The 26265-nt window shown below is 39.6% G+C and overlaps 1 protein-coding gene across 1 annotated transcript in view; it reads left to right on the forward strand.

Annotated features, from left to right (window-relative positions):
- The first annotated feature begins 2860 nt into the window (after positions 1–2860).
- Positions 2861–26265, forward strand: part of ZNF81 (zinc finger protein 81) — a 54551-nt gene continuing 31146 nt past the window's right edge. The window contains exons 1-2 of the mRNA XM_074324014.1: positions 2861–2985; positions 7586–7833. Coding sequence (XP_074180115.1) covers positions 7759–7833 — 75 coding nt within the window. The 5' untranslated portion in view covers positions 2861–2985; positions 7586–7758. The remainder of the gene's footprint in view (positions 2986–7585; positions 7834–26265) is intronic.

Genomic DNA, 26265 nt, shown 5'->3' on the forward strand with positions numbered 1-26265 from the left:
CAAACAGCTAATTCTCAAGCCAGACCGCTTACTCCACTGCTCTAATTCTAAGTCCTGCAGGGACCATTCACAGTGGGATTCATCATAAGGGAAATCGCCTTTAGATTGGAGTCCTAGAGTACTAAAGTCATGTTATCTCTGTTATAGAATTTATCAAGAAAATAGTTTAGATTAAATATCCAGGTATTTCAAAGTAACAAAATGCTGAGGTGTCAATTATTAGGTAGGTCTAAGTACATCTATTTCTAGCTTCTTGTCACCGGAATGATAAGAAAGAAATTAAGATCTGTTAATAAATATATCTTATATTTTATTACAAAACTCTATGCTTTCAAAGGTTGCCAAATATATTCCTGGGTTTACCAGTGGAAGTGCTAATTGCTTGCTTTTGGTTGTCAGTAAAAATTAAGGTTCCGAAGGTTATGGATTCAACATGGAAAAAATGGTGTGTGTTTTCAAGGAAGATATAAGGTATGGAAATACATTTTTGAAGGTACTGAAAAAAGTTTGCCCTAAAGATGGTTATTTCTGAATGAGTGAAGAGAGACAAGCTAAGAGGGACTGGGAAAGTTGTAGAAGGTTTGTGAGAAGTTTTGAGAGTTTTATATATGGTTAAGCTAAATACAATTAACTAAGTAAATTTAAATCTCAAAAGTAAGCTGATACAAAATAAAAGTTAAGTTTTCTCTCTCTACTAAGATAAAGTTTGTTAGACTATTGTTCTGCTACTGAGATTACGAAAAACTTTTCTACCTAAAAAAACAAAGATTACATATGTCACCAAAATAATTTTCTATGTTTTATATTTTCTCAATCAGGTCCTTGATTACTCAAGAACTAAATCTAAAAACTGAATTTGGCTAATAGTTAAGTCACCTTTTGTATTGTAGAACTGCTAGAGTTGATGTGCTTTCCTCAGTATCAGCTATGGGCCAATATAAGGAAGCTTAGCCTAATATTTCCCCCTAACTGGCAGGGAATTCTAACGGTTCCGGCCCACTGTTACATCCCTGATTAACAGGCTCAGATCCTAGAGAAGGCCAGGAATTTATTTAAATGTCTTTAACAGCCAAGACAGAAAAACAAGGAATAGAGGAACAGAGAGACCACAGGATGAGACCAGAGACAGGCCAGACTTCTGGCCACAGTTAGAGACAACCCAGGGCTGAAGCCACCTCAGGGCACCCCAAAAGCCCCAGAGAGAAAGCGCCAAGATAAAAGGCGCCTACTCTGGATATACAAGCCCAGATCACTGGATTCCTAATCCTCCAAAACAGCTGTGCCCCCTACACAGACAGAAGGGCACTACAGGAGAGAGTACCCCTTGTTCTGAAGGGAGCAAGGACCGACTCCCTCCTCCAAAATGGGCGTCATCACTGTTGGGTCTGAAGTTCCCAGCGGATCGGCTCCCAAGCTATTCTCATCACAGGGGGTAAAATTGCGGGTGATCCTGATGTGACAGGTAAGCCTATTGCTACAGGAGAGCTAGCATGTCCCTAGGTAGACAGGGAGGTCCCTGGTGGAATGAAAAAAAGACAGCCATATCCTAAAACTCCAGGTTTTGAAATCACTCCTTCGCTCCAGGACATAATGTAACAAGGTCTTGAGGTTGATCATAAAATTTCTTTTGGCCTGACAAATGGAGCAGATCTGATAGATAAGAGTGGGTTACTTTGCTAATTCCTTCAGGATGGGCAAGCAGAACAAACCTGGTAGAGGAATTTCATTAGAAGGTGCCAGTTCCTTGTTCAAACAGTCCCCTTCTTCAAACAGCTCCCCTTCCCCAAGCAGGCAAGGGAAGGTATAAAAGTAAGAGCTTTTGCCTCAGTCAAGAGGCACCCCCATTTGGGACCCCCTCCCTCTTGGGAGCTCTGACCCTTTGCTTTCAATAAACTCTCCTCTTTTAAAAAACTCTTTGCCTCTCCTGGGTCCATGTTTCCATTCTTCGGTCTCAAGAGACAGAATCCCGACACTCACTCACTCAATCCAAAGTCCCCTACATCATTTGGGGACTCACAGAGACACATTCCTCCTTCAGCAGGACACTCTCACATTTCAGATTATTAAACTGAGGCCCAGAGGGGATATGCTTGGACTGAGAGCATTTTTATTGACATATTGCACTAGGTTAAGAAAAAATAAAAATTTATTATTGATACTTTTATTTTAGCTCTGATAGCTGTTGTGAGAAATAATGTAGACTATGAGAGCATTCAAACCCCATGGCCAATCTCCACAAGCACAGCCGTGGGGAAGCTAACATTGATTTCTCCCCTTTTTTCTCCAGTGCCATATCCTAGGCGTGCTTGCACATCGCTTATTTCTTCCCCTTCTTCCTTTGTAGTATGTTCCAGGAGAGGCCTATAACCAAGCTGATGTCTCCCCTTTCTCATCCTGTGGTATCTGCCAGGAGATGACAGTCACTGGCACCTCTGTGTCTTTCCAGAGGGCCCCTCAGCTTCTGTGAACATTATTACACAGATTCACAGAGTACAGATTGAAAGACTCGTCCTCCAGAAAGCCCGCTCAGAGAAACGTCCTCAGCCTTGCTCCCTGCCACCTGTGAGACAGCTCCTCTGCTGGGCTCTGTGACTTTAGAGGCTTCCTCATCTTCAGTACGGGAAGGACACTCCTCCAACATGGCGCACCTCGTAGGGAAGCACGAGATGGGTGCGGCCATGTTCCCCGCCTCACCACACTGCTGAGGGGCACGGAATACCACAAAGAACCGACTCCGTACAAGTCCATGTTGACTCTTGGTAGTCAGCGGCTTCAAATGTGGTTTTGCGCATGTTCTAAACCACGCCCCCTTCATGCAAAACCCCAAACCCCGAAAAGGGGCGGTGCTAGGGGTGTTGACCGGAAGCGGCTGAGGTTCTGAACCGCGGTTTAATAGTAGTTGTTGGGAAGGATTTCAGTGTTCTGCTTGAGGCAGGTCGAGGTGATGCAGCCTTGGAGAGGGTGAGAGTTGGGGAATTCTGTGTGGTAAGTGATGGACTCGATTAACTGTCATTGGATGATTCACTCATTATTTTGCAGGCTTTTCTCTTTTCTCATATCAATGTCTTGAAATTCACACTAAGACCCGCAAGGTTGGTGCATTATGTTCTGAGTGTTTTCTAAGAGTTGATAATTTTTCTTTTGCCCATGACTTATTTAGACGTGCGTTTTGAGTTTCCAAAAGTTTATCTTTTTAATGGATTTCTAACCTTAGTTTTCTGTGGTCCGAAGAATGTCTATATGAAGCTCATTCCTTGAAATATGAAGGGATTCATGGCCTAGTATGTGAATTTTTATAAATGTTCCATATATAACTCGACAATAATACTTAACTATTTAGTTGTCAGTTGTGTCGTACAAGCTTTGTACTCTTTTTTTTTTTGTCTGCTTCTTCTATTCCTCAGAGAGGAGAGATGAATTTTCTACTGTGATGCTTATTTGTTCATTTTGTCTTCCTGCTGTCCATGATCCATTTCAGTTAAGTTTTGTATGAAGTGTGAGACTTAGATTGAGGTTCATTTATTTAAATGTCCAATTACTGAAGCACCATTTGTTGAAAAGACTATCCTTTTCCTGTTGATTTGTTTTGCACCTTTGTCAAAAATAAATTGGCCATTACAACAACTATATATAGTGCCATGTGGGTACTAGACTAATTGGGGGGAATCACTGCATGGATTATATAAATGCCTAACCACGCGCTGTACACCTGAAACTAATATAAAATAATATTGAATGTCAACTGTAACTGAAAAAAATTTTTTTTAAAAATTGGCTATACTTTGTGGGGCTATATCTGGGTTCTCTATTTTGTTCCATTGATCTGTGTGTCTTTTAATCATGAATGGGTGTTTAATTTTGTCAATACTGTATACATTTATATCATCTTGTGATTTTTCTTCTTTAGCTTGTTATTATGGGGGAATGCACTAAGTGATTTTTGAATTTTGAACCAGCCTTATATTCCTGAAGTAAACCTCACTTGGTTGTGGTATATAATTCTTTTTATATATTGCAGGAATTGATTAGTTAATACTTTTTTTGAGGATTTTATGTCTAGGTTCATGAGAGATGTTGGTCTACAGTTTTACCTTTTTGTTCTGTTTTTGCCTGGTTGTAGTATTAGGGTAATACTGGCATCATAGAATGAGTTGGGAAGTGTTCTCTTCTATTTTCTGGGAGAGATTGTGTAGAATTTTGCTAATTTTTCTTTAACTGTTTGGTAGAATTCTCCAGTGAAACCATCTGGGCCCGGAAATTTCTTTTTGGAAGTTTTTGATTATGTCTTCAATTTCCATAGCAGTTATATGACTATTTAGATAATCTAGTTAATGACTTTTCAGAGTATCTATTTAATAGTGGGTGAGTTGTGGGGGTTTGTGTTTTGTGAGGAATTGGATAATTTCATCCACATTGTTGAATTTATGTGCATAAAGTTGTGTGTGGTATTCCCTTATTTTTCCTTTTAATGACTGCAAGTTCTCTAGTTATATCTCCTGTTTCATTTCTGATATTGGTAATTTGTGTCTTCTCTTTTTATCTTTGTCTTGCTACAGAATTACCAATTTTATCAGTGTTTTCAAAGAACCAACTTTTGGGTTCATTGATTTTCTCTATTGTTTTTCTGTTTTCAATTTCATTGATTTCTGCTCTTATGTTTATTACTTCCTCCCTTCTGCTTGTTGTGGGTTTACTTTACTCTTCTTTTTCTAGTTTCTTGAGGTGCGAGTTTAGATTATTGACTTAAGACATTAATTCTTGTCTAATATAATCATTTAATAATAGAAATTTCCCTTTTATCACTGCTTTATCTATGCCCCACAAATTTCTTTTTTTTAAAATTAAAGTTTATTGGGGGTGACAATTGTTAGTAAAGTCACATAAGTTTCAGGTGTACAATTCTGTAATAAATCATCTATATATTACATTGCGTGTTCACCACCCAGAGTCATTTCTCCTTCCATCACCATATATTTGTTCCCTTTTACCCTCATCTACCACCAAGTATGTGAAAAACCTATACACTGAAAACAGTAAGACATTTTTAAAAGAAATTGAAGACACAAAGAAATGGAAAGACATTCCGTGTTCATGGATTGGAAGAATCAACGTAGTTAAAATGGCCATATTACTCAAAGCAGTATACAGATTTAATGCAATTCCCATCAAAATCCCAATGGCATTTTTTAAAGAAATAGAACAAAAAATCATCAGATTTGTATGGAACCACAAAAGACCCCAAACAGCCAAAGCAATCCTAAGAAAAGAGAATAATGCTGGAGGTATCACACTCCCTGATTTGGGTTATCTATAACATTGGTCAACTCAAAGATCCAGCTCTTTGTTTTCTTTAAACTCTCTGTTGTATTTATTTGATTTATTTAAGATTTTGTTTTTATTAACTACTTTCTTTTGGGGGGTTACTTAATTTTGTTTTTTCTACTCCTAATGTTTTAGGTTGCATACATAGCTCTTTCAGTTATTTTTAATTAAAAATAAAGCTATTTAAAGTTGTAAATTTTACTCTATATATAACTTTAGTGTGTTCCATGACTTCTGGTGAAAATTGTGTTCTGTATTGATGTCCTACTTTGCTCCTAGATTATTTAGGAAAGTGTTTTCTTTCTTTTAAAAACAGACTTTCTTAAGTATATAAAACAGATTTGTTTAGATATATTCCAAGACCATAACATTTATCCATTTAAAGTATACAATTCAGTTATTTTTAGTACATTCACAGAATTGTGCAATCATCACCACAGTCTAATTTTAGAACATTTTCAATACTCCAGAAAGAAACCTTGTACACGTTAGCAGACCTTCACCATTCATGCCACCTCCACACCCTCAGCCCCAGGAAACTACTAAATTTTCTGTCTCTATGTATTTGTCTGTTCTGGACATCTCACATAAATGGAATCATAAAATATGTGGTCTTCTGTGACTGGCATCTTTCACGTAAGATAATGATTTCAAGGTTCATTAATGTTGTAACTTGTAACTTATATCAGCTCTTCTTTTTTATTGCCAAATAATATTCTGTTGTATGGATATACCAAATTTTGTTTATCCATCAGTTGCTGGATATTTAGGTGGTTTTTACTTTATGGCTACTGTGAATAATACTTCTGTGAATATTTGTGTACAAGTTTTGGAGTAGACATGTGTTTTCATTTTTCTTGGGTAAATAACCAAGACATGGAATTGCTGGATCATATGGTGACTCTATAGGTAACATTTTGAGGAACTGCCAAACTATTTTTCAGAGTGGCTGCATCATTTTATAATTCTACCAGCAATGCATGAGAGCTCCAATTTATTCACATCTTACCAACACTTGTTATTATATTTTTTCTTATTTTAGCTGTCTTAATGAATGGAAAATTTTGATTTTGATTTGCATTTCCTTAATGACTAATGATGTTGATTATCTCGTGCTATGATCAGAGAATGTAGCCTGTTAATTACCGACATTAAAACATCTACCTGATTTTCTTTGTGGACAAGTTATGTGATGGAATTTTGTAAAAGTTCCATGGGCATAAGAAAAGAAAAGAAAACATATTCTCCCTTTTTTTTGGTACATCATCTCTATGTTTAAAATTTAACTTGTTCATGCTTTTTATTTTACTCCTTATTTATTTTATTTCTTGATTTCTTTTCATCCCAATGCTTATTTTGTTGTCTTAAATAAGTTCCTCTTCATATTACACAGATATTTTCCCTTTCCCCAAAAGAATGACTAAATCTGTAGTACCTCTATTAGTCAATCAGAATAAAATTGTACCTCTACTTGGACAATTCTCCCTACTTCCCTCAACAGGAGAAACAATTTTACCCCTTGATGTTTTTGAGGTAACTAAAAAAATTCTAGTTCCAGGCTTTTAGTATTTTCTTAATTATATGTCTCTTCTGTTTCAAGAAACTTAACTTTTTAAATTCCAAATCACAGTCACATTTTCAACATGTATGAAACAGAACCACATTTGTTTTGAGCCTACCACATAAAAGGTACCCATGTGGTACAGTGTTGAGATTATGAACGTTGAAGTCAGGTAGACTAGGTTTGACATAACATCACTAAATCTCTGTTTCTGTATGCATAAAATGAAATAATAATTACAGCAACCCATAGATGACAGGATTGTTGTACAAATTAAATGAGGTACCTGCTTCTGCACATTACATGGTTCCTTGTAATAACAATACTTGCTAATATGAATTAAAAGTTTACCTGGGCCAATCTGGTTCTAAATGCCTTACAAACATCATCTCATTTAATTTTCATAATCCCTTGAGATAAATAGTTTTGATGCATTTTGGGGAAAAAAAAAAACACCTGAAGAAACATTTTCATATTCTCATAGCTAAGAGTTGACAGAGCTAGAGTTTAAGCTTTCATATTAATTTTAGTCTAAATCTATGGTCTCACTCATATTCCATTTTGATGAATAACTAGAATAGGTATTGACTGGACTTTGTCTACCCCACAGTATCCAGTGCTGTGAACTGTACTTTGTTGCCCCCAAGAAGTGTTTGTTGGGTCAATGCTGAATGACTGACCTTGTGGACACTGTCTTTCCAGGTTTCTTGGAGTCTCTGTGGAGCCCTGGGACCACACTCCATAGTGAAGGGTGCAGGACTTTCCTTCCCACCCCAGCTGCTCTGGTTGAGTCTATGGACCTCACCTGGCCTTAGGCTCCTGGGAAGAGCAGAGTTGTGAGCAAGAGAGCCCGAGAGCTCAGGCCCAGCGGGAACATGCCAGCCAACCAGAGCTCTCCCCGGTGGTCTCTGGCCCTGGCTGCAGGAGGAAGACGTGACAACTCCTGTGAGGTGAGGAGCAGGAAGAGGGCAGGAATTCATCCAGAATGAAAGATAGCATCTCATTATATTAATTTGTGTGACTTTTTAAATTTTTTTTTTATTTACCAGGCAGCATAGTCAGGGGATTTTTATTGGTCATTCATTTGCCTTGTGTGACTTTCCTTCTCTTGTTCATTGCTGATTTATCTTAGCTTATGGATTTTTAAAGTTTTTGAAACATTAAGGCTAATAACACGTTATCATTTTCATGAATTTTTTGCTACTTTGTAATTTAAAATTAGTTTTTAGTTTTATTTATAAGTGGTAAAAGGTGTCAAATAGTTCTCCAAGTCTTTAAAAAAAAAAGGCTCTTCTGTGCTTTGTCTCTCCCAGATTCCAGCTTTCTAAAGGGAAGCACTCTTCATCTTTTTAGCAGATTTTATTGTTTGTAATTTTTGCTTTTGGACTTTATCTATTGCCTTTCCATCATAGAAGGCAAAGATTTAGCTTTTCCATATACCCCCACTTACATACACATTTGCCTATAAATATCATTGTTTTGATCAGATCCACTGTCAGTGTTTATTACTGTGACTGTTTATAGTTGAGTCATGTGCTATCAATGCCGTGATTACCATTCCTGCACAACTTTTTCTTTTCCCTGGAATTAACAATTTTCTAGTTTAGTCATTTCTTTGCTTTACTATATACATATCAATAATTCAACTCCAAATTCTTCCCAGTTGTTTAAATCTCCTTTCTGTATATTCAAACATATTCGGTAAAAATCAGAGTGACAATGATTATAAATATTTATATAATGTTTACTATATGCCCAGTACTGTTATATGCACACATCATATACTAATTTATCTTCATAACAACCTCAAGAAGTAGGTGCCATTGTTATTCCCATTTTATAGAGGGGGAAACTGGGACATAGAGCAAAACTATTTGGCCCAAGTTCACACAGCTAGTAATAGGCGGGGCTGGTCAGAACTCTCAGCATCAATGTCTTTTCTCTGAAGAAGTCTCTCCTGGAGCTTCTTGACTTGCTGAAGTCTGGTCTGGTTGCCCTCTGAGCTTCACACACAGCTACTGTCTCGGTGTCTTCCCTTCGCCATCCCCCAGGAAATCCTTTTCACCTGTCTTGTGTCAGATACCCTTTCCTGGGGATCCTATGTCTTCCTTCCTGTTTTCTGGATTCTATGTTTTCCTCTTTCTTGGTTTACCTCCACATTTGTGGTCACACATCCTCTAGTCTATTCTTGAGAATAGATGTGTAACAGGTGGATTTTATGAAAACTTACATGTCAGAAAATGTCATGCAAAAATATATTTATTTAATATATATAATTGTAGAAATATATTTATAGAAATAAAAAGTAATAAATGTCATGGAATTGTATTTATTTGTTCCTGACACTAAATTTATCTTTTTGGCTAGATATAGGATTCTAGGCTGGAAATCATTTTTGTGCAGAATTTAAAAAGCTTGATGTCAGGCTAGTCCTTTTCTACTCACACATATATTTTCTCTGCTTTTCAAAAAAATTCTTCTTATTTAGTTGTTGAGCCTCCTTTTAAAAAAATTATTTGTTCTATTGAGTTCTATTTCTTTCTCCTTTTCTCTCCTTTCTAGTAGTTTTTTTTTTTTGAAAACTTTATCTTCCAAATCTTCTTTTGTGTCTCTCATTAATGCTGTTATATATTTTTATTTTAAATAGCTCTTTTTGTTTGCAGAACATTCCCTTTTAATAGCATGCTATTTTTGTTTGATAGATACAGCATCTTATCACTTTAAGGATATTAGTAATAGTTTTTAATTTAATTTTTGAATAATAATATAGACACATGGTTCAAAAATAAAATATATAAAATTTAAAAATATGAAAAGCTACATAACCAAAATTCTCTTACCCATCTTTCTTTTATCTGCTTACCTGTTCCTAATACATATAACCAGGTTAGTTAGTTTTCTATGCATAATTAGGGTTTCTTCATGCAAATAAAAGCAGCTGAGAACACACTCTTATTTTCTCTCTCTCTTTTTTTAAAATAAATTTTATTGGGAAATATTGGGGGACAGTGTGTTTTCTCCAGGGACCATCAGCTCCAAGTAGTTGTCCTTCAATCTAGTTGTGGAGGGTGCAGCTCAGCTCCAAGTCCAGTCGCCGTTTTCAATCTTAGTTGCAGGGGGCACAGCCGACCATCCCATGTGGGAATTGAACAGGAAACCTTGTTGTTGAGAGCTCGTGCTCTAACCAAATGAGCCATCCGGCCGCCCCTCCGGCAGCTCAGCAGCAGCTTGTCTTCAATCTAGTTGAGGAGGGTGCAGCTCACTGGCCCATGTGGGAATCATCCTGACAACCCTGTTGTTCAGAGCTCGCGCTCTAACCAACTGAGCCATCCGGCCGCCCTCTTCTTTTCTCATTTTTAGTTCACAAAAGGTGGCTTGCTAAATTTTCATCAGTTTTTGTTAATTTTAACTCTTTTGGTGAAATGTAATATGAATTATAAACAATGCTGCCATGAACATTTTTGTTCATTTCTTCTCATGTGCATGTGTATACCCTTCTCTTAAGTATATACATAGGGATGGAGTTAATGGATCATAGGTTAAGCCTATCTTTTTAAAAATGTTTTTTATTGTGAAATATAACATACAGACAGACATTTACAGCTCAGTGACTTTTCACTGTGTAGGTCTAGAATGTGTCCATAGTCAGCATTTCAGAATCTCCATACTCCCAAAGATAGTTACTATCCTTTTATGATAATCACTTCCATTAAGAAGAAAATTACAAGCCACAGAGTGGGAAAAGAGATAGACAGCAGAGGACATACAGACAGAATATATCAAGAACAACAAAACAGTAAGTAAAACAGACTACACAGTAGCCAGAGACGTGTAACAAAAGAAGATTTCCAAATGGCTAACAAACACCTGAGACGGTGCCCAATCTCAATAATTAGCAGGAAAATGCAGAATGTAAACACAATGTAACACTACTACACTCCCACCAGAATGACTAAAATTCAGAAGACTGACAATGACAAATGGTAGGGAGGATGAGGAGCCATGTCAGCAGCTCCTAGGCTCGTATCAGCACATACCATAGCTGCTGATACATTAGCTCATATCAGCAGTTCATATGTTGCTGTTGGGAATGTAAATTGGCACACTCTCTTTGGAAAACATTTTGAGTCCTCATCAAAGCATATGTAGACCATATGAGGAAACAATTCTCTTAGGAAAATACCAACAGAAGTCCTTGGCTGATGTACCAGGACACATGCACAAATGCTCACTATAGGAATACTTATGACAGAAACTAGACGCAACTTAAAGGTCCATCAATAGTAGAATAGATGAATACGTTGAACATAATATTGAGTGAAAGAAGCCAGACAAAAGAAATTTGTATTGTTTCAATTTACATAATGTTTTAAGACAGGCAGAACAAAACTGTATTGTACAGGAGTGTATGGTTTCCATCAGAGGCAGGATGGTGGTTTCCTTGATTGAGGGGACCAAGGAAAGAGGCATGAGGAAAGCTGCTGGGGAGGGAGCTGGTGACATTCTGTTTCCAAACGGGGGTGGGAATTAGGTGGGTATTTGCCCTAAATAGTTAAGCCAAATATTTATGTTTCATGTATTTTTGCATGAATACTAAATTCCATAATAAAAATGTTTTGAAAAGGAAAAATATATGTACCCTCCAATTTTGACTCCAGTCTCCCATATACCCTTTCCCAGGGTGGCTATAAACACATACACACCCACACTCACAGTCCTATAGCCATTTTTAAACTTCCAACGCTTGCTTTTCTGATTTTGCATTAAATCTTGGTGATCACTCAGTGTTAGTAGGTGTAATGAGTTACCTCATTCTTTTAAAAGAATGAATCTTATTCTAGTATTTGGATATGTCAAAACATAACCAGTCTTATTAGTAGACATTTAAGATATTTCTAATCTTTTGCTATTACAAACAATGCTGCAATGAAAATCTTTATTCATATTTTAGTTAGCACAAGGAGTATGTTCAAAGAGAAATTTCTGCAAATGGAATTCTCAGGACAAACAATATATGCATTTTCATTTTTGATAAGTACAGCAAAATGGACTTCCTTGTCGGTTGTATGAATTGTATGAGTGACTGTTTTTACCGTACCTGAGGCAGTGTCTTGTCATATTTGTTTTTCTTTTTGGCCTATCTGATAGGTTAAAATACGGTATCTTCATACAGATTTAATTTGCATTTCTCTTATGGCTGAGGTTGAATATATGTGATTGTGTTTAAAGAGCCACTTGTATTATTTTTCCTGAGTTGTTTTTAAATTTCCTTTGCCCATTTTTCTATTAGGTTGTTGCTATTTATATACTAAGGGCCATAGCTCTTTATCTTTTATATTAGTCTCATATTTTCCTGCCACTTCTCATTTATCTTTTAAATGAAAAATGTGGCTTTTCTCCATGCATTTCACATGATTGTGTTTGTCAGTCTTTTATGTCCTCCAAGATTTGTGTCATAACTAGAAAGGCTTTCCCCATTGCTCAGCTATATTTGAAAAAAAACTTGTATTTTCTTTTTAGTACTTTCCTGTTTTGGGTTTTTACTTTTAGCTCTGCGACTGTCTGGATTTTTGGTGGTTGTTGTAAAGCCTTAGTTAGGGATCTTCATTTTCTTCAACATGCCTACACATCTGTCCTAACACCACTTATTGAATAACCTCTATTTTCCCCACTAACATGCAATAGTACATTAGCATATATGTGCATTCCAATGTATAATTCTGGGTGTATTTATAGACCTAATTCTGTTCCATTGATCTAATTGTCATAATTTTTTATTCTAATTCCTCCGTATTTATAACTTATTCTAATAGATGGTAAGGCTAAGTCTCTGGTTACCCTTCTTTTTCAGAAGTTTGCTGTTTATTTATTTATTTATTATTAAATTTATTGGGGTGACAATTGTTAGTAAAATTACATAGATTTCAGGTGTACAATTCTGTATTACATCATCTATAAATCCCATTGTGTGTTCATCACCCAGAGTCAGTTCTCCTTCCATCACCATATATTCGATCCTTATTTTCTGTACACAACTTACAAGCAACTTACCAAATTTAAAAATAATCCTCTTGCTGTTGTCAATGAACTTGCATTAAATTTCTGTTTTGAGGTGGAGTCATTTGTCTCTTTATGATAATTCAGATTCCTACTAAAGAAGAGGGTATGCCTGCATTTTTCAAGTAATCTTTGCATTTTCCATTAGTGTGTTAATATTTTCTTCAAATATATTTTTGACATCAGTTTTTGTTTCTATTCTTTAAATGAAAAAATTTGCAAATATATATTAGTGTATAACATTACTAATTGGAGCTATAATTATAATTGTACTCATGCAAGATGTAGTTGAGGGAGAGTGACTGAAAGGAAAAGCAAAGAATCTTATTCTTTCATTCTTGTTTAGGAGAAGGAGACATAGGTATATACAGAGGGTGCCAAAAAATGTATACACATTTTAAGAAAGGAAAAAACTGTATTAAAATTGTAATACTCAATATATACCAATAACAAAAGATGACTACAAGTCACGTTTGACTTCTGCAATTACAAGAGGTGCTCAAAGTGGTTACCATCAGTGTAATTTTAATACAGGCCTGTACTTCAGTATGTTTGGGTCAGTTTTTTAGGAACACAAATTATATGTATATTGAATTTCCTCTCTTCCATAGTTCTGTAATTTTTTCTCTATTATATTTTAAAGTCTTTGTTCATTTCCATTTCTCTTTGTTTACTGCTCGTAATCATCTCCCTGTCCCCTGCTATTTTGGCAGGAACTGTTAAAGACCTTTATTTCTGTATTGTTTGTTCACTTTTATTGAGGTCTGCTAACACATTAAAAAATTTTTAAAGATAGCTCAAGCAAGTATCTTTTCAAAGCTGGTTACTTCAAATCAGAATTCAAATGCGGTCCACACATTGCAGTTTGCTTGTATGTCAAGAACTGGGAAGGGTCTGAGATTTTATCTTACTTGCAAGCTAACAAGTTAACCTGCCAGCGTCCTGGATGCTGGCAGAACATAGACTTCTGGGCTAGAAAAAGGGCTTTAGGGCTGACTCAGTGGCTCAGGTGGTTGGAGCGCCGTGCTCCTAACGCCAAGGTCGCTGGTTCAATTCCCACATGGGCCAGTGAGCTGCACCCTTTACAGTTAAGATTGTGAACAACGGCTCTCCCTGGAACTGGGCTTCTGTGGGCTGCTGTGGGCTGATGTGAGCGGCCAGAGGTTGGCGTGAGTGGCCAGCAGCCAGTGTGAGCGGCCGGCAGCCGGCGAGAGCTGCCATGAGCTGCTGTGAGTGGCTGACCAACGACTGGTGACAGACTGCTTCAGCCGGGGGGAGCGCAAGGCTCATAATACCAGCATGGGCCAGGGAGCTGTGTCCTACACAACTAGACGGAGAAACAGCGGCTTGAACCAGAGTGTGTGGGGGGAGGTGGAGGAAGGGGGAAAAAAAGAAAAAGGGCTTTAGTACTCATGGTGGTAGTAGCTAGAGTCTTAGCATTTGTTCCAGTTCCCTGAATCCCAGTTCCTACAGGGTGATGTGAAGAGGGCCAGGTGATGCCTGCACACACAGTGTGTTGCTTAGATTACCTGGCTTTTATCACGAGCACTAAGAAAACTTGTCCTTTGCACTGGAGGGAGGCACAATACATTCTAAGGCTGTTTGCTATGCAGACATCCTTGAAAAGATAGCCTGGAACAAACGGCAGTCAGTGCCCGTGCTTAAAAGACGTGTGGAAACATAAGAGACCTGTGGAGAATTGTCTCCCAACAATATCCACCCGTCATTTCTGCACTGTCTTGCCTTTTGCAAAATTTCCCAGGAGTACATAACTCTGTCAGCTACTCTGATTAATCTGACTGACAGAGATGAGGGCCAAATCTGTTCAATTTGTCTCAAGCAACACTTAATTAAGATTATTATCAACAGGCCTCCAGGCAGCAAAATGAGATCAATCTGCAGTATTTTGCTCAACCATGACCTCTAGGGCTCCAGACTCAATCAGTTAAACAAATCCCATAAGCCATCAGGGTTTACCTTACAAAGACAGGTGCATTTCTCCTTCAATTTCTATATTGCACTTGGCGTGCGACACTAATCCAGGTACAGCAGGATATATTAGAAATTGCACAGATTCAGCTTTGGCATAAGAGGGCAATTTTATCATCTGTAACAACCTTGGACAGTAAGCTGAGCCTGACCCAGAATGCCTTCCAGGACCAAGGTAGTTAGTATGCTGATAACCTCAGGTAAAATCAGGGACAAATGTTGTACTACTTTTTCTAATTGGATGCTTCCTATCATAGGAATAACTGCCCTCAGGGTGCCCGTATATACCAAGTCATTTACCCTTCTAGGAAGCTCCTTCCAGCAACCAAGTACATAGCCTCCTTTTGCAGAGGTCCTCAGAGTCATTTAAGGGTTACCTGAACCACTGGTCACCACCTTAAATACTTGCAATGTCGTGCAGGGTATCATGCGGGGTGTCTGCTCCCGTTCCCCACATAGGAACACAGGATAGGGTGAGGCCAAAAAGGAACACCCACGGAGCCATAGGTAGGGGAGTCATACCAGTATAGTCTCGCTGGCGGCTGGATTCACACGACTAGCGACCTGCTGTCCGCTTTTCTGCCAACCGACCGACTCCCCATTTGCTAGCTGCAATCCGCCTCTTGCTAGCTCAGCCACCATCTTCTTGCTAGCCCCCATTTTCTGCTAGCAGCAGTTATACTAGTGGCCAGTGGCTCACTGGTTACAGCTGATGGCCAAATACACAGCTGATGGCCATCCATTCACAGTTGATGGCCATTTACTACCTGAGTGAGCACCTTTCCACATGAGGCCGAGAGCCTGGAAACTGCACTCCTGGCTCTGTCCCCATATGCAGTTAACTTATTACCACCCCTAAGGTACAGATCACAATGTTTTAGGGTGGGAGGCAAGTTAATGCTTTTCTTCTGCACAAGAATTACAATCCCATCGTACCCCACACTCAGAAAAAAAGTATTGTTTACAATTGGTGGGGCCCTCTGAGTAGGAACCCCAGCATTCAGGGGACGTAGTTGAGAGTGCCTCCAACGTGGCCTGTCTGCCTGCTGCTAGTCTCTAACAGTTAAAGACAAAACCCAGCAAGAAAGAAAATTGCTTTTATTCAGGCTATTTGCAATCGGGAGAGCACCCCAGATGTGAAGATTGGAGTGTCTCAGCAGGGTGCTTTTGCCTTTTACTTTCACAGGGAGGAATAGACAAGTTCTTGGGGGGGGGAGATTTATAGTTGGGAGTGCTTCTTCATTCAGGGGACGTCTCAGTCAGCTGAAAAGGAAATGTTTATCTCTGCATCTAGCTAGTTTCAGGGGGACAAACATCTAATCTCAGTTAATCCTTCGTGAGACAGTGGGGAGTTAGAGGGTCTGTGTCTGGCCTTTCAGCAGCTTCAACAAGAGGAGAAAGGTCTGTGTTTGCCCTTGTCCCAGGGAAACCCTGGAAGTCTTATGGGGGTCATGAGAAAGAGGAGAGAGCAAATCTTATCTAAGACATTTGGAGGTGTTGACAGGTGTTTTGTGGGTGAGACACAGGACTTGGGGCCCTCCCTGCTGTTTCTGATAGACTTCTCAGCAAGCTTAAGGGGAATGGTGATCACATCGAGGCTGCAGGCAGGTATTGGCAGACCTGACAGGTAAATTTAAGGCCCTTGCAGCAGTTTGGGGGAGATGTACCAGGGCATTTTCCTTTGTGAGGAAGGCTCCAGGAGTGGTTCTGAAAGACAAAGATCGCTAATGACTCTCCCTTTCCTGTACCTCCTGGGATCTGAGGTATTTCCTTTACAGTTTCTGTGGTGTTGCTCACCCTTTACTGACACAAGATCATTGCGGTTCATTCTGGTAGTTATAAATTCACTCCTCACCCCCAATCATCTCCTACTAGTTCCCAGACTCTTCATCTCAATGAGTCAGGTGTAAGAGGGTGAAGGACATTTTTATAGATTTATAGAGATCTGTTATGTTCTGCACTTTTGGCCCATGTGGGTCATTGTTGGGAGACACAGTAAGCAGTGTACTGAACGAACCAAGTGGTAATTGTCCTTATGATCTCGGACAGTATCAATCCACGCAGAGAATCCAGGTGATTGAACCAGAATTAAAGTTAAATCTGTTTGGCTTCCTCCCTTTTGGCTGGGCTGCCACGCAGAGGGTTAGCAACGAGGCTAGGCTGGGGTTGCTATTACATGAAAGGAAGAAGATTCAACCCCAGAATGTTCAAGACAGGATCCCAAATTGTCAAAATATGTCCATATAACCCCTAACACCTTTTGTTCTGATCATTACCCAGGCAGTGGCTGAGAAACGATGATTCTTTCCTGGGGACAGCCATATTCATTGACTAAACTGCCTTACTAGAGTGTATGGAGCCCAAGGAGGTGAGGGAGGTAGAGTGTGAAATCCTTTCAAGTCCGTTTTGGAGGAGACCATTCCAATGCTCAACAATACCAGGTGCCGGTGGATGGTAGGGTGTGTCGAAGTCCATCGAATACCATGAGTAACAGCCTATTGTTACATGGCTTTTGCGATAAAAGGTGTACCATTTTCAGGCTTCAAATAGTCCAGAAAGCTGAAAACTTGACACAGATGAATTTTAAGAGTCACAATTGTATGGTTGGAGTGAGCTGAGCAGACTGAAACAGCAACACTTTAATATGAAAAAAATGTCAGCCATGGTGTAACAACAGAGAAAGCTCCGAGGGGGACTTGAGGTGTGATGCAATCAGTTGGCCAGGAGCCGGCTGGCCACACTTCATGTGATGTGCCCTTCCTCATCAAAACCGGTCACCTTTTGGAAGGAGTCGCAAGTTTGACATGCACTGGTAGCTTCTGGATCAAAAAGGTAGTCTTGTCACGTGTGCCCAGTCTGTGATGATGGATGCATTGCCACATCCAATGTGATGATGCATCCAGGTAGCAATGGCAGTAATCTGGGCCATGAAGGCTCCCTCAGCAGCTTGATTCCAGTCAGTATCATCAGAGATTGGACCCTCACCGTCAGCATCAACAGAGATTGGACATGGCCATCTACATGGGAGACCCAGACCGTTCAATTAGTAGCTACAGTTTGTTTCCACAGTCCGTGATACCAAAGAGGGCTGTCCAACCTCTCAGTCTACAGCCTTCCAAGTGGGGGACTGAACAGCTGGACATTGGCAATCGCTCAAGAATAAATAAATATCAAAGGGAATATTGGCCAGAGTTAGGAGAATGGTCTTGAGTTCTGTCTGCTGAGTGAATTGGATACATCCATTCTCAGTTCTGCTGAGGTGGAACAGTCACACAGCCCAGTGGAAACCATTAGATTCCAGCTTAGCCAAACCATTAGTGGCTCAGGTCCAGGAATTGAGGGAGCCTCTGTGAATCAAGGGCTCCATTTAGCCCAGCAGCCTTGCTAAAGAATTTTTCTCCCCAAGAGATAGCAGTCCCATTTTCACGTAAAGCCAAGATGCTGCTGGGACCAGGCCAGCTGTGGTCTTGAATATACTCTTTCCTTTTGACAAGTGAGGCTTATTGGGCCCTTCCCACCTTGTTAGTCATTGAATCTGAATTGACCTGCCCCAAAATGGTACCTTAGGCTAGCGAGGTGCAAGGCTGTTATGGGTCGGGTGTTCTGTTTTGACAGGGGCCCAGTAGCCAGCTATTGCTGCTTTTTATAAGGATATAGCTGATAGCTGTGTAAGGAAGATGACAAGGCCAAAACCCCAAGGGGCTTTTCTGAGTGGAGACTGCCTCTCTCTGCTAGGACCCCAATAGGCAAAATAATCAGTTACAAAGACTGGTAGCTCAACAGGGTCATTGAGGCTTTGGGGACCCTGAAGGCGGGGAGCCAAGAATGTGCCACAGCTTGCCAGAGAGCATCCTACACTGTCTGTTGGTTTGGGCTTCACTCAAAGGACATTGGTTAGCAGTTTAGCCAACGTAAAGGATCAAGTAGAATGTCCGGGTGATGCACACACTGTCCCTTATACCCAGAGGGGTCAGTAGGGTGCTGGGCTCCCTTTTTGGTGTGGGCTTCAAAGAGGTAGAAGTTTTTTCTTGACTGCAAAAAGGATAGGATGTTGTGAGTCCATTCAGATATCCCAGGCACTTTACTTGGTGAGCAGGCCCCTACTCACCAGCCACCTCTGATGGCAAAGTCGTGATAATACAGCAGGCAGAACCATTGAGACTGAAGGTTCTGACCTGCTGACGAGCAGGACTTCATCTATACAGTGAAAAGTTTGGAAAGCAGAGGGGAGGGCCTGTTACCCTTAAGCCTGACCCACTCACCCTTGCGAGAGCACTGTGAACGTGTATCAAAGGTCTTGCCACGTGAATGCAGATTGGGGTCTGTCCTCGGTGTCAAGAACTATGAAGGGTCTGAGATTTTAGCCTGCTTTTATGCTAACAAGTGAGCTTGCCACAGTTCCAAGTATGTTGGCAGAAGTCATGAGACTCCTAAGTCAGTGATGACTTGATTACGGAAAAAGCAGTAAGTAGTTAGCTTGGTTGCGTGTTAGGGAAAAAAATTAAACATAAATTCTCCTGGCAACCCAGGAAGTCCTCTCCATAAATGTAGACTAGAAAGAAAACCATTTTATTATTGAATAAGCATTAAACCAGACTGTAGTGTACATCACAAGCAATTAGCTAACGAGACTGCAAAGATGGAAAGAAATCTCACCCTTCCATGTAGCTGAGCAGATACCGTCCATCACATACACATTCTCAAGATAAAGGATAACTTGTCCTCATGTGGGAGGATTGACAGCACCGTTTTCTCTGCATTCTTTCATAGTTCATCCCAAGTTCACCTGGTAATTGGAGTGGCCATCTGTACTACTTCATTGCCTTTGTCCACAGGCAAAATCAAACTTCTCCTTGTCTCTATGACAACCAGATGGTTACAGCTTAGAGCCAGGGGCCTAGACTAAGCTCCCAGGGTGACAGGTAGATAGGGGCTGTGTCTTCCTTGATGTTTGTTTGTATTTCAGAGAGATGGCTCCCAGGCCCTTAGGAAAAACATTCTGGGTTGTAATGCTGACAAAAGGTTTATTTAGCTTTTCAAAAGATTTATATATATATCAAAAGGGCAGAGGACCGATTTACAAATACTGTGGTACCTCACTTTTCGAACGTAATCCATGAGCTCTGAAACATTTGAAAACAGCCAACAGCTAGGCCTCAGGATCTTGCACTCAGGGGAAGCTGTGTGACATATTCGACTTCTGAGTCGTGTTTGAAAACCGAAGCATTTACTTCTGGTTTACGGCATTCATAAACCAAAATGTTCGTCAACAGAGATGTTCGAAAACCGAGGTACCACTGTACCAGTTTTCTCAAGGAAATGCTCTAAGAAAAGGGATGATGGAAGGAGGTCTTTTCTCCTTTGGCTACAGGGAAAATTCCGCCCCCACTTTAAACCTTATTGGCTGTGGTTTCCCTAAGCCCTAGTTCCCACAGGGGAGGCTCAGATTGTCCTTGACAGCTGCTTGCTCTTGCTGTTAGTTGCATTATGGGAAATGAACACTGAGCCTGGGGAACCTGCTGCTTAATGACAGCCTGGAAGCCAGCCTCAAAGTTGCTTGCTGCCAGCACAAACCTGAGAAATGCCAGGGAAAGGGTATTCAAGGCCTTGTTTTTTGGTCATACCCAGCAACACGTGTAGGAGCAAAAGAGACCCGTGGAAGCGTCTTCCAACTCCACTGGATTAGAAAGGAAAATCCAGGCAGTGTGCAACCCAGCATCCTAAATGCCATCGTTTTATGCATTGTATTCAAATACAGTTACAATGTCTGGAACAGCCAGGGCCATGGGAGTGACAGCTGAATTCCATTGGCAGCAATCCCCAGGGAGCCTGCAGTCCTGCTAGTCTATTTCACTGGCCATACAGGACTGTTCTATTGACATGCTACATATCTTACCGTGTTTCCCCGAAAATAAGACCCAGCTGGACATTCAACTCTAACGCGTCTTTTGGAGCAAAAATTAATATAAGACCTGGTTTTATTTTGTTATAATAAAAGACCGGGTCTTCAATATAATAATATAATATAAATAAATAAATATAATATAAATAATAAATATATATATAATACAATATAATGTAAGACTGGGTTTTATATAATGTAATGTAAAGTAATGTAAGACTGGGTCTTATATTAATTTTTGCTCCAAAAGATGCATTGGAGCTGATGGTCTGGGTAGGTCTTATTTTCGGGGAAACATGGTAATATGCCTGCTGCCTTTTAGTCTTAATCAAGGCTGTGACTTCCCTTTGTCCTCCAGGGATTCTATTTTGTTCCTGTTGGACCACCTGGGAGAGGACAGGGAGATGGGTTGGGGGTGGTTTGCATGTCCCACTGTCATGTCTCTACATATGTCAGTCCAAGAAGAGGAGAACCACTTTTGGATTTTATGAGCATTCATACGACAAGGATGTAAAACACCATACCAGTGACACGTTCAGCTGTGGAAGCTGCAATGACCGGACATTGAATTGGCCCAAAAGGCTGCCCCCCACTCACCCACAAGGTCACTTTAGCTCCCTTTCCTCACTAATCTATTCCGAAACCCCACCAGTTGAATTTGGGTGTTCCCTCACCATCTCGATATCAGATAGGATGGTCCCTCGAGTGCCTGTATCCAACAGAGCCTTAAAAGTCTGAGTTGCTCCCTTCCCTGAAGTTCTCCAGCATACTCAGAGGATGTGTGTATGGCCTTTTAGTCCCTCTTGGGATCAGGGAGCCCTCTGTCCCACCCCTAATCATTTCTTCAAAGCAGCTGATTTCAGGGTAGGAGGGGAGGGAGGTGTGAGACATGGCGTGCGAGGGTGGCTCCATGCCAGCAAACAAGTCTTTACATTGATTCTTGGTTTTGAACAATGCAGCCAGCTGCTCAGGCTGATGAACGTCGCGTGTTTTCAGTATGCCCAGAGCTCTGTATCAGGTGGCAGCGTCCTCATGACTGATGCCATCTATTTCACCTTTAAGTGTGCCCCAATTCTGCAGCCACAGCCACATTGCTCCCCAGTCGTGCCCGTTGGCTAAACAACGCAGGCTTTACAGCACATAGCAACTTTTTCTCTTTAGGATGTTTGCTTTAATCTGGGGCATTTGCTGCCCATTTTCATGGTAGTATAGGGGAGGAAAAAGTTTTCCTGGACCTTCTTAGAATCCCTGGCTGGGTCCAAAACTAAGCTGACAAAAAGGTTAACAGGAGAAAAGCATACAAATTTAACCTTAAGTTTTGTGTGACAAAGGAGCCTTCATAAGGAAATGAAGACCTGAACATGTGTTAGTTTTCTATTTCTGCTGTAACAAATTGCCACAAATTTAGTGGCTTACAACAGAAATTTATTATCTTATAGTTCTGTATTTCAGATGTCTAAAATAGCTCTCACTAGACTAAAACCAAGATGCTGATTAGGGTTCTTTTCTTTTGGAAGGTTCCAGGGAAGAATCCACTTCTTTGCCCTTTGTAGCTTCTACAGGCCGCCTATATTCTTTGGCTCATGGACCCTCTTCTTCCATCATTAAATCCAGAAGTAGCAGATTGGTTCTTCTCACAATGTATCACTCTAACTTCTTCTACCTCACTCTTAAACTTTGTGAGGACCCTTGGGATTACATTGGCCCCCACCTGGATAATCCAGTTTACTTTAGGCTCAGCCAAAGAGCAACCTTAATTCCATCTGCAACCTTAATTCATGTAATATAACGTAATCACAAATTCCAGGGTTTAGAATGTGGACATCATTGGCAGGGGAGGGGGCATTATTCTGCCTCTCAGAGGGCTACGGGGACCTCATTCTTCCTTTTCCAGAAAAACACATCTGTGTGCAGCTCATCCTAATCACCGAAACTTCCAAGAACTGGGAACAGTCTGAGATTTTACCCTACTTGCAAGCTAACATGTTAGCCTGCCACAGTTTCATAGATGCTGGCAGAAGACATGAGACTCCTGGCAATAGTGGTAGCCAGAGTGTGAACATTTGTGCCACGTCTCTAAGCTTCATTTTTTTAAGGGTGATACAAAAAGGGTCGGATGATACCTACACATGCAGTGGGTCCCATTATAGGAGAGGAGCCCAAGTTTATGGGCCCCTAATCTTTCATAATGGGTAGTAAACCTGCCTGGTATTTACCTGGAGGGAGAAATTATCTTGAATTCATTTCTAGTATAGCCTGCCCTTTGCTCTGGACTCTATCTTTTAAGGCTGTTTGCTATATAAACATCCTTGAAAAGATAGTTTGGTAAAAAGGCAGTCAGTGAGTCTCCTTGCAAGATGTGTAGTAATGTGAGAGACCCATGGAGAATTGTCTCCCGATAGGCTATCAGTCCGTTTTAATCTGTAAGAGAGCCAAGAGATTCTCTTCTCTCTTGTTCTTCCTGTTACTATTTATTTGTTGAAGAAACTGGCCCATTTGCCCTGAACTATGTCTTATGTCCCACATTTTTGAGTTTGCTAATTGTGTGGTGTTATTTAAAAGTTGCTACATTTCCATTTGAATGTGAACTGATAAATCTAGAGGCTTGATCAATTCAGATGCATTTTCTTTTTTGGCAAGAATACTTCACAGGTGGTGTTGAATGCTTGCCAGTTCATCCCTCCAGGAGGCACATAATGCCTGGTTATCACTCGTGTGTTCAGGGGTTGTCAACCTGATCCATAGATTAGAAAATCCCTTCAGTCTTTCACATCATGGTTTTGGAAGCCATTGGTGATCCTTGCTTTTATTAGCATTTATTAGCTGAAATACTTCTGCAAATAATACATTTCCATAATCAACTATTTGTTTATTCTGAAATGCAGTACTTAGAGGAAGGATAATCATTTTGGTATAAAACTCAAGTAACATCTTTCCTGATATGTAAAATACTTCAAGGTGATCTAGTACTAAAAGAATTCATGCTATTTCCATGACCAGACTCTGCCATACTTCCTTAGACTTTTTTCTCATAATCACCTCCCAGAGGTATTACATAGTCTCCTCTCTCTCTTTTTTTCTTTAAAGTTGATTGGGGTGACAATTGTTAGTAAAGTTACATAGGTTTCAGGTGTACAATTCTGTATTACATCCTCTATATCTCACATTGTGTGTTCACCACCCAGAGTCAGTTCTCTTTCCATCACCGAATGGATAAAGAAGTTGTACATATACACAATGGAATATTATTCAGCAGTAAGAAAAGATGAAATAGGACCATTTGTGACAACATGGATGGATCTTGAGATTATAATGCTGAGCGAAATAAGTCTTCTCTCTTTTTTACAGACTTATTTGCTTTTTTCTTAATTACCACATATTTTCCTATTCCTACCCCATTCTCTTTGTCTTTTCTGGAGAATATTTTCCCCACTTATCTCCATCACACTTATTTTTTTCCAAGATTCAATTTACACTGTACCAACCCATGGAACCTAAACCAACACTTCCAGTAGAATTGTCTATTTTCTATTTGGGGCCTACAGTGCACCCTGGATATATTTCTAATATCCACTTTTTTTTTTTTTGTTTCTTTGAAACTGAGCTATATTTGAAATACATTGAATTGCCCAGATCTTAAATGAATAGTTGGATGAGTTTTGACAAATACATAATTATCACTCAAATAAAAATAAAAATATAGTACATGTCCATGTCCATCACCCTTGAAAGTACACTCTTGATCAGTCAATATCCTCCCCCTGAGGCAACCATTTTTAAGATTTTTAATCCCTATAGATTAGCCCTACCTGTTCTTCATTGTTATATAAATAGAATCATACATCTGTGTTTGGCTTTTTGTAAAGTAACAAAATATTTTTGAGAGTCATCCAGGTTATTGTGTCTATCGGTAGCTGTTTTTTTTTGTTTGTTTGTTTGTTTTTAAACTTTTATTGTTAGTTTCAGGTGTACAAACCAACATAATGATTAGACATTTATACCCCTCACAAGCTGATAACCCCCCCCCCCAATCTACTACCCTCTGACATCGTACACAGCTGTTACAAGTCCATTGACTCTATTCCCTATGCTGTACTTTACATCCTGTTATTGTATATACTGGGGATGCCAGAAAAATGTATACAAGTGGACACTTTGGTTAACATTGCTCAAGTAGTTTGCTGTAATCAGAAGTGTCTGGATGCTAATGGTAACCACTTTGAGCACCTCTTGTAATTGCAGAAGTCAAACGTGACTTGTATTCATCTTTTGTTATTGGTATATATGGAGTATTAGAATTTTAATACAGTTTTACTTTCTTAAAATGTGTATACATTTTTGGCACCCTCTGTATATGTTTAATTATAGTTGACATTCAGCATTATTTTACGTTAGTTTCAGGTGTACAGTGCAGTGATTAGGCATTTATATAATCTATGAAGTGATCCCCCCGATAAGTCCAGTGCCCTTCTGACACCCTACATAGTCTTCACAACATTATTGACTATATTCCCCACACTGTATTTCACATCCCCATGACTATTTTATAACTACCCATTTGTACTTCCTAATCCCTTCACCTTCTTACTTATCCTCCAAGCCCCCTCCCATCTAGCAACCATCAGATTCTTCCTCTGTATCTATGAGTCTATTACTGTTTTGTTTGCTTGTTTATTCTGTTCTTTAGATTCCACATATAAGTTAAATCATATGGTATTTGTCTTTCTCAATCTGACTTATTTCACTTAAGTAGCTGTTTCTTTTTATTGCTGAATATTCCACTGTATTATGTACCACAATTTATTTATGCATTCACCTGCTGATGAACATTTGGAATGTTTCTAGTTTTTGGTTATCATGAATAAAGCCTGCTATAATTATTGTACAAGTTTCCTGAGGGTATATGTTTCCTTCCTTCCCTCCCTTTCTCTCTCTCTCTCTCTCCCTCCCTTCCTCCCTCCCTTCCTTCCTCCCTCCCTCCCTTCCACCCTCCTCTTTCTTTCTTTCTTTCTTTCTTTCTTTCTTTCTTTCTTTCTTTCTTTCTTTCTTTCTTTCTTTCTTTCTTTCTTTCTTTCCCTCCCTCCCTCCCTCCCTCCCTCCCTCCCTCTCTCTCTCTCTCTCTCTCTCTCTCTCTCTCTCTCTCTCTCTCTCCTTTTTTCCTTCCTTCCTACTACCAAGGAATGGAATTGGTACATTATAGGGTGGGGTTATGTTGAACTTTATTAGAAAGTTCCAAACGGTTTTCCAAAGTGATGGTTCAGTTTTACATTCCTACTAGCAATTTGTTCTTAAATTTTAGTTTTTCTAGTGTATTGCATCTTTTTTTGTGTGTTCAAGTATTATGTCTATTTTTAAAATTTGGGTTATGTGTCTTTTTCTTATTACTTTATAGGAGTTCTTTCTACATTCTGAATATGCATGTTTTGTATATGTA

Source organism: Rhinolophus sinicus, chromosome X (assembly GCF_036562045.2).
Source record: "Rhinolophus sinicus isolate RSC01 chromosome X, ASM3656204v1, whole genome shotgun sequence".
NCBI lineage: Eukaryota > Metazoa > Chordata > Mammalia > Chiroptera > Rhinolophidae > Rhinolophus > Rhinolophus sinicus.